We start from the raw sequence: 9,371 nt of genomic DNA on the forward strand, positions 1-9,371 counted from the left end.
GGGGATACGTTTCTCAAAGGTTTAAGACTCCTCGCCACAAGTACACGCACACATACGCACACATACGCACACCTACACTCACGTTTGTGCTTTCTACTGTGTATACAAGACATTTAAAGCAGTGATTGTACTGTATATTCATTCAGTCAACAATTTTTTTTCACTAATTGTTTTAATTATTATAGTTCATTCTTTTACTGTAGAATATATATATATATATATATATATATATATAACACTTTATATATATATATATATATATATATATATATATATATATATATATATATATATATATATATATATATATATGTATGAGGGGGAGGTGATATAAGGATGGGATTTTGTTTTTATTCCTTTGTGTAAAATGCCGTGTAAATATTTTTTTCAAACAATGCAAGTGTATTTATTTCCAGGAATGTCACTTGGATATGTGTTTTATTTTTTTTATTTTTTTTTTATTGCATTGCTGCCTGTTTTGTTTTTCAAAGAAGAGAAATTTGACAGGAAAACACTTTGGCTTGGGAGTTGAGCGTAAACCCAGCGCACCTCGCAGTGCCTCATGAACCCGACACATTTTTCATAACAACAATCCACCAAGCTGTCAGAGGGAGAGAGAGAGAGAGGGAGAGGGAGAGAGAGAGGGAGAGAGAGAGGTGGGGGGAGTCTTTTATGAAACATCCTGTACTCTGTGTTCAACACTTTCAGGTTTATATTTCTCTGCTGTAATACAATCTGTCATATTTAAAAGGTCTATTTATTGAGAGCTGACTAAGCTGTTCAACAGTGTGCTCCAATGTCTTAACTATGTTTTACTGCTGAACTGGTACAACAATAAACTGGGAGAAAAAAACAAAACAAAACAAACAAACCACCAAGTATATATTTTTCTGTCTACATGTGCAGCAGAGTTTAATTGCTGAGCAGGCAGGAGGACACTGGATCCATTGATATTGTCATGTCTTACAAATATTTACACATGTATTCCACTTTATCTTCAATCTGCTGACCTGCTTTATGGAACTAAAGTTTCCGAATGTAAAAGTGTATGGAAAACGTGCTTTGCTTTGTGCACTTTGTACGTGTGTGTGTGTGTGTGCGCGTGAGTGCGTGTGTGCGTGCGTGTGTGTGGTTTCTGTCTGAGAGGTGGATGTGGGTTCTTTTCTCTCTTTGAGTCAATCTGTTTTCACATGCATTTCGTTTTCCAGCACATTCAGTTGAGGTGTAATGAAATGTGCAACATAAACAAGACAGCCTGTTGAGTGTTTTACACTGACATTATATAGTGAGAGCTATATTCTGCCCACTGATTGCAGAGAATTATGGGAAAATACTGGCAGCCAGCGTGGGCGGTTTTGTATTTCGTGTCTTTCAAGATGTATAGCACTTTACACTTTAATGTCGGCCAATTCCATCGCACAAAGCACCGAACACATCAGACAGCGTCTAATTAAACGGTATATTTCCCCGTCACTGAGGGACGTTATTGAAGTGAGTGTTGAGGGAACAAAATGTTAGAACTTTTTCCACAAACTTGTTCAGAATCTGACTTGGTTTGAACAACTAACAAATGTCTCCTGAATATTTATTGTTACGAGGAGTAAATTGCCGTAAACATCAACAACAAGCCTGTTTTTGGAAGGTTTGGTCATTATTAGAGCACATAAGGATGGTGGAAGGTAAGTTTAAGAAATAAGGAGCTTCACCATAGTGTAGTTGTTGTTACTCTCTCCAGTTTGAGTCCCAGGGAGGCTTGGGGACCTTTCGATGTCTAGTTTGCATGGTTCTTTTGTGGGGGTGGGGGGGTTTCTCAGGGTACCCACAGTCTAAAATCATGGATAGATGGATCCTTCAATAGACTAAAATTAATATTCAGAAATATGAATGCCTTGGAAGTCTGCATGGTTTCAATTGCTAGCAATTCAGCATAACAACAGAAGTAATAAAGAAGTAATTTAAGTAACAGTGTCTGTTTATTGTAACCACGTGTATATACTCAATTAATCAGTTTTCCCCTTGTCAGGGTCCGAGCTTCAGATGCAGAAATGGGTAATCTGGTTGGCGATTGTCATTACACATAAGTCACGTCAATTATTGTGAAAAGTTGCTAAGGGAAAGGTACTGAAACCCGAAGGTGACGTAAACAAGAAATGCATATGACTAGATTCAAGATGTTCTAGATTTCACTTTTACTCTGCAATGCAGAACCAGATGAGAACAATGCAACAAAGTCCGCATTTCCGACTTGATATGTGTTTTGAAAGTGAAAATATGATAAATCACAGGCATCTTCTTAAAGAATCAACCAACAAAAGCACGAGAAATAATAGCAATACGAAGAAGAAGAATCCTTTATTTGTTGTTTATACAGCAAAGTCTGTTTAATGCATTTAAAGCGTCTCTAAAGAGCAGTGAGCCGCCTCTGTCGAGCACCCGGAGAGCTTTTTAGGGTTAAGGGCCTTGCTGACCTACAGTGAAAACAGCACAGGTTGAATCCAGCTCCATTCTTAGATTGGACAACGCAGTATATAGATGATGGATGGATGAAGGTGGTAGCCCCTTTGAAAAAGTCTTCATATACCCCTGAGCTCAGTGCTCATTTGTTTAGCTCAAAATATAACCTTACACTGTGTGCATTCAGATGTTGTTTTGGAAATGAGATCACTCTGTGCTGAAGGAGTTCGTTTACATTATTAAAAAAAAAACAACCCTCGAAGTACATCGGGAATGCTCAATAATACATCTGCAAGATTACACTGATGAGGCGGCAAGACCGAATAAGGAAGCAATGTTCCTCCATCCAACATAAAGCCAGTGACTTTTACAATTCTACATGATTTACTGCATAAGAAATGTATTTGGCTTAACAATTCATATTGATTCTATAAAAACAAGAGAGACTGTTGGGTGTATGTGAACACGTTCAGGCTTTTCTGGCCTTTGCTCAAACAAATGTTGCCGTCATCAAGCTTGAAGGATAAGAATTTGAACTTCCTGTTGAAAATGTGATTACACTTGGGAAACCCTGTTTTCACAGATGTAAATACCTCAAGGTGAAGCCGTACATAACATTTTGTAGAGTCAAAGAGGGCTTTGTTACTTCTTCTCATGGTTTTTTTTAACGTTATCCTGTCATTACTTTTTCAATCATTTAAATTTATATGCATTTACCTTAATGATGCCTAATGTTTTGTACTTCTAATTAAAAACAAACAAAAAAAAAAACCCATCACCTTGTGAGAATAAATTACCGAAAATCTACACTGCCCTCTGCTGGAGAAAATTACTCCCTGTTGAATACGTCCAAAATGTTTTTTTTATTTTTTTTGGTTTGTTTATCAATCTTTTATCAAACTAAACTCTGGATATCCGCCTGATTTGAAGGCGTGGGTTCATTTTCTGAGCATGATAAACTCCATGTAGGAGACAGAGGGTCTCTCAGGGGGAAACATCTCACACACCCACACACTCTTGTGTTTCGTTATGACTGGTGAAGTACAAGTGTACCTGTGTGTGCGACTGTGCGCGGCTTCTTTTATTTTGTGTGATCATCACACAAACAACTTGGCAGCACTGACGGCCGCATCCTGTGACACACGCTGACTCTCAATAATTTTTGGAAAGCGTTTATTTATTTTACAGCTGAGCTGTTTTCACACTCTCACCCCCCCCCCCCCCCCCCACCCCCCGTGTTGTGTTGCTTTTATTAATTCAAGCGTCTCACATTGTACAAGGAATACGGTATTAAGATTAAAGACGATGATCCCCTGCTTATTGGCAGTGTTAAATTAAGTTAGCAGGTGGCCAAAAACCTTCAGTAATAATATGCATTATCATTCATTCTTCTCTCAATATGACTTTTGTGGTGAGTTTAAACGCAAGTAAACTGGTTCGTTTCCTAAGCTCATGAGTTCACTTTTACTTGGAAATGATTAAACTTTAGCTTCAGATATGAACAGAAGGGAAACCGAAAGCTGCAGATGAGGGCGCAACTTTCACTTTCGCTTGCAGGAGCGCACTTGGTTTTTTTTAAGCGCAACTTCTGCATTTGTCGTGCGCAGGGAAGTCTGCTTGTCTTTAATTTGGGACACTTTAATTACACGACCGCTCGATATATCGCCGCTGTTCCATGAGGAATCGAAGGTGCACCAGAGCGACGGTGCTGACATTTCTTTCGTCCGTTTACCAGGCGGGAGGGTTGCAGAGTTGCTGTGACGTTTGGAAGTGGAGCTTTGTATCCCGCAGCATGCGCTGAAGATGGAAGAAGGCGCGAAGTTGCACCTGAAAGAGTGGCTGGTGGCTCAGATAGAGAGTGGGAAATATGACGGACTGTGCTGGGAGGATGAGGACAGAACCATGTTCAGGATCCCGTGGAAACACGCTGCGAAGAAGGACTACAAGCAGACGGAGGATGCAGCTTTGTTCAAGGTCAAGACTTTTTCTCTAAGAGACTTTCTCTCTGCATGATTTCACTTTAGGATAGGAAGGGAGAAAACAAAGTGCACTCTGTATCCACCAAGGGTTCTTCTGGGGAGATGAGCTCCCCTCATGCTACTTAGTGGTGATTATATACAGTCTGCAACTGTTGTTATTGTTTTGCTCTAAAACATTTTTTTTTTTATCATTTCACTTCATTAATCAGAACATGGGAAGTAATTCATAGTTTCACACTACACTTATCTCTTGTTTTTTTTTACCGGGATTTCTGGTCAGAAATTAAAAGGACCCTGCATAGAAAGCTGGTGCATTCAATGAATAAAAAAGAGGGGGTTGACTATTTACTCTCTCTCACCCTGTCCTCTTCCTCCTCTACTGTTGCTGTTCCTCTTCTCTTCCTGCCCGGCATCTCCATCTCAAGCGTCCTTCGTCTGAAAGATTCACAACCAATGACTTTTTTTTTTTTTTTTGTTCTGTCTTGACTTTCAGGCCTGGGCTGTGTACAAGGGTAAGTACCGGGAGGGAAGAGATAAGGCGGATCCCACCATGTGGAAAACCCGCCTCCGCTGTGCGCTTAACAAGAGCACAGACTTCCAGGAGGTCCCTGACCGCAACCAGCTCGACATCACTGAACCATACAAGGTGTATTGCATCCAACCTGACAGTGGATCAGCCAGGCCGGCAGGTGAAAACAAACGCAACAGTATGGTTATATTGATTAAATCAACTGCAGCTATTTTAGTGTTCAGAGTGAGGTCTAACCCTAACCCTAACCCTAATCATGCATATTTATTAGAACACAACAGAATTGCAGCACTTCCTTTGACTTATACGTGTACTTATTATACTACCCTGATGCAATTCAATGGTATTATTTCAGGTGGGTTTTTTTCTGTCTGTGTTTTCTCAGAGACCGAGATGAAAGGTCCGACGATCAAACAAGCAATTAACAGTCCAAGGAGGTCCGCTTCCCTGGACAAACAGGTAAACATCATAAATATAAAACATTATGTATCACACAGACATATATTGATAAGCACTGAACTTTGGATCTGTGGCACTCTCGTATTGGACGCGATTGTTGATAGAAAAGAGGAACACAATTGGTTTATTGTATGCTTACAAAAAAAAACAAAAACGTGCTGCATTTTTGTAATTTAGCAATTCTTGTTTTTATGACATTTATTTAGAGTTCTATAGAGGAATTGAAACTGGAGAGGAGAATTTGACATGAGTGTTTTGCACTGGCCACATCATACTATTTTATTTCGCGTTTAAAACGAAAATTTATGTTGTTACTACTGTAGTCGCCTTGCTGCAAGGACAAACATGGTTGTGACTGAAAATCAGTCGAATCTTTATGTGGCAAATGAAAATACTTGCCAACGTCCTAATTTCTTCATGTTTCAATGCTGGTTTCATGGCAATCACAAACACATAAATATAGTTTTGTTTACACGTTGAAACAGGCAAACTTATCAAATAATACCACGTTGACACTGTTTTGATTTCGATATATATGAACATTGTTGAAACAGTATAAAATCAGAGTGCCTATAAAAGAAGTTACACAAACCACATTAACGGCAGGTTTAACAACCTTTTGCAGTTAAGACGTCACATTGTAGAAGAGTAGCATTGGATAATATGTGATGTGTCAAAAAAAGATTTGTTAACCTCATACAAAAATGTAATTTTAAAAACATTTTTGAAATAATAAACCATAGAATATGTTTAATTTGGGCCGCTTTTGCATTTAACCGGCAGATTTTACTGAATTGAATTGATACTGTACTTAGCTAGTTTGACTTTGGCAAAAAAAAAAAAAAAGTACTCTTTTCAGTATAAAGTATTTTTGTGATATCTATCATAATTTTTGTCATTTTTTTATCAGGAAGAAAAAGAAGAAAAGTCACGAGCTGGTAAGATTTACATTCATAAACTGATGTGATAAGAGACATTGGTCATAAACATTTGATATGCGACAAGAAACTTTCCCTCTTCAGTTACTTTGTATTGCTGTACCACATTTCACATATAGTTCATTTTTAAATGATCAATCCCAGTTATGTCATGCGCATAAGTAAGTGATTGCGGTAGCCTTGCCTTTTGGGGAAATCTGAGAAACAGAAACAAGAAGCTGAAAGTAATTCTCTATTTGTCCAATTACGAAACTGCTCCTGTTACACATTATTCAAGCATGATTTGGCCTCTTGAGTTTACGAGGCAGTGGCGCTGCTTCGAATGCTTTGAGTGAAGCTTTGAGCTCAGTTGAATGTTTTGTTTCATTTTGGTTACTTACAGTCTTGACTCTTGGACTACTTCCTTATTGCTTAGGTGGTCTAGTGAGAAGCAATAATCTGTCGCTATAGTCCTCAATAGTTTAATCTCTTGCTACAGTGCTTTTGGCTTCACATTATTCGTGGGTGAGCGTCTGGCACAAGAATTTCTGCTTTGTCACGACAATAGAAACTCCTTCAATAGGATATCTGCGCTGTGGGACAAAAGGCCCGTAAATCCTAGGTCTCTTAAAAAAATACAAAAAAAAAACCCCATTGTTTCAGTCAAAGGGAGTTTCTCCAACAATAACTCCTACTCTGGGTTGGCTGTGGCCCATCCTTTAATCTGGGAATATGCACCATGCACAGTTTGGATGGTTACCCCCACACGTATCCTCAATCTTTGAGGGCCCTGTTTGGTTTGGACAGTTTGGATGTAAATGCTGCCTCTACAACCTTTGATACTACTACTAATAACAATAATAATAATGATGATTATTATTTTTCCGCAGTATGCACAGTGCTGAGAAAGTTTGTACTGATTCTTGCTTTTGTTTTGTTTCAGAAGACCCACTGAGAGAGCACATGTACTGTGAGGTAACAGGGAAAAAACATCCTAATCCAACCACTGCTCCTATAACTTTTATGAATCCTCCATTTACCGTATCAGGTAAGAATGCTCTTGATTCAACTCAAACGTGTAGAAAGTCGCTGGCCTTTCAAGACGAGGATCTGAAACCCAAGCTGTGTTTTGTGTGCGAAGACTTCCGTATGCAGGTGAAGCTGTTTTACCAGGGCCACACGGTCAAGAAAATGACGGCCAAGAGCCCAGATGGGTGCTTTATCCTGCAGGGCCGCGTTCCCCTGGGAAACGAAAAGATCTACGGACCGTGCAGTGCCCAGCAGCTCTCCTTCCCACCGCCAGCCTCGGCTGCCCTGCCAGCCAGCACGACTGAGGCAATGACGCGCCTCCTTTGTCACCTGGAGAGGGGCGTGCTGGTGTGGATGGCCCCAGACGGGGTGTTTATCAAGCGGTTCTGCCAGGGCAGGGTGTACTGGAGCGGTCCCTTGGCCCAACACGCTGACCGTCCCAACAAACTGGAGCGAGAAAAGACCTTCAAACTGCTCGATGTACAGACATTTCTCATGGGTAAGGCAACGCATGCACGCTGTATCAGAAAAACAAATGCGTTAACAGTGACTGGATGAACTTTGAATTTATTAACTATGATTCATATAAAGCCACTTAAGCAAAACATTGTTTAAAACAACACATCACAGCTGTAGAGGTAATGCAAGGAGACAATCTACTGGTCCGATCTGTCTCAATAGTCCAATTAATATCCGTGCAGCACTGCAGAGCTCTTCACAAGGGAACGGACCGACGCCTTCCTACGAGATTGAGCTCTGCTTTGGAGAGGAGTATCCAGACCCCAGTGTACCAAAAACCAGGAAACTGATCATGGTGCAGGTGGGTTTCAAAATGGATTCTAACGGATCGCCTATGTTTTAATTTTAGTTTAGTTTTTTTTTTAGGTGAAAATTCTCTTACATTTCACTTCACACTCTGCATTTGTCTTTTTTTTTTTTTTTTTAATTGTCATTTGCACAGTACATCAAGGATTTATTAACCTCACGATAAAATCCCCTCAAAAGAATAGTACATTTAAAATTCATCAGTTTGGAACAGCTCCTGTTCTTTGAGACAGAATTGCCTTTTGAAGGTACAAACACAGATTCCTCTGTCCTATTTGGGAAGCAAGTTTTTATGTCATTTGTTCCTCTAAATTGGCACCATATATCTTATTGAAATAAGGAAAAGCTGAGTTACATTCATGCTACAATGATGTGAGCAAAACTAGATTTAACATAGCTTTATGTAATTTTAGTTTTTTATGGCACATTTTAAGTCAAGCTTAATCCGATCAGACGTTTGTGTGAAGCGCTTGCATATTTCAACCAGTAGAGGTCCTCATAAGCGCACTGATGCAAGTGTCACATCATGTCCTGTTGTCAGGTGGTTCCCTTGTTTGCAGTGAGTCTGTTGGAAAGGTTCAACTTGGGATAGACTGAGGAGAAGTGTCTGACTCTCAGCTCCGGCACAGAGGAAGAAGAGAAGTAGAAACATTGGGAAAGCCACCTAACATCAGGCCGGGGACGGACAATATACAAGTGGATGACTCTTTCCGTGATCAGCATGGGACGAAGGCTCGCAGCAAACACAGCCATCTCGATGGAGATGTGTGAATGATGACCGAACAACTGCTGTTGGGTCAACCTGTTTGCATTAACAGAAATTCAGAGTGACGTTGCCGAGCTGTCAAAGATTTGTTGCTGTGAAAAATTGACCCAAAACTGTGCTTCTAATGTAATGTAAATATCGTTGATGTCATTTTTCACGTTAATCCCTCATTCTGCCGATTGTGAAATGATGGTTTAAGTTCATAGTATTTTAACAACAAATGCAGAGAATAAATTGACACCTGAAATTAAATCTATAAAGCTTTTTTTTTCTTTATTTCTAGCGAACATCATGTAACAGATTCACAATTTTTAAAAATATACATTTTTGTAGCTATTACATTTAAAAAGAAAAATCAACAGGTAAGATCTTCTTTTTGAAAAAAAAAAAAAAAAAACACAAACTAAAGTGAG

The 9,371-nt window shown here is 39.4% G+C and overlaps 1 protein-coding gene across 3 annotated transcripts; it reads left to right on the plus strand.

The window, feature by feature from the left end:
- Positions 1 to 3,957: 3,957 nt before the first annotated feature.
- On the plus strand, positions 3,958 to 9,213 carry irf10 (interferon regulatory factor 10). 3 transcript variants are annotated; one of them, XM_080469487.1, is made up of 8 exons: positions 3,958 to 4,428; positions 4,927 to 5,122; positions 5,348 to 5,421; positions 6,332 to 6,359; positions 7,282 to 7,386; positions 7,480 to 7,866; positions 8,069 to 8,187; positions 8,734 to 9,213. In XM_080469487.1, exons 1-8 carry the CDS (start codon positions 4,258 to 4,260, stop codon positions 8,782 to 8,784), a joined length of 1,131 nt encoding a protein of 376 aa, XP_080325613.1. In that variant the 5' UTR covers positions 3,958 to 4,257; the 3' UTR covers positions 8,785 to 9,213. The 3 variants fall into 3 exon arrangements, with proteins under 3 accessions (XP_080325613.1, XP_080325615.1, XP_080325614.1); XM_080469489.1 differs by having other exon boundaries at positions 8,753 to 9,213; XM_080469488.1 differs by having other exon boundaries at positions 7,285 to 7,386.
- The last annotated feature ends 158 nt before the right edge of the window (positions 9,214 to 9,371 follow it).

The sequence above is a fragment of the Lipophrys pholis genome, assembly GCF_963383615.2.
Source record: "Lipophrys pholis genome assembly, chromosome: 8".
Classification (NCBI taxonomy): domain Eukaryota; kingdom Metazoa; phylum Chordata; class Actinopteri; order Blenniiformes; family Blenniidae; genus Lipophrys; species Lipophrys pholis.

What these genes read in the sequence shown, in the direction of transcription:
- irf10 (XM_080469487.1), top strand. Translation starts at nt 4,258, where the DNA reads ATGGAAGAAGGCGCGAAGTTGCACCTGAAAGAGTGGCTGGTGGCTCAG. An exon ending in AGGATGCAGCTTTGTTCAAG is followed by an intron (nt 4,429 to 4,926) that starts GTCAAGACTTTT and finishes CTTGACTTTCAG; the next exon opens with GCCTGGGCTGTGTACAAGGG. An exon ending in GGAAACTGATCATGGTGCAG is followed by an intron (nt 8,188 to 8,733) that starts GTGGGTTTCAAA and finishes TCCTGTTGTCAG; the next exon opens with GTGGTTCCCTTGTTTGCAGT.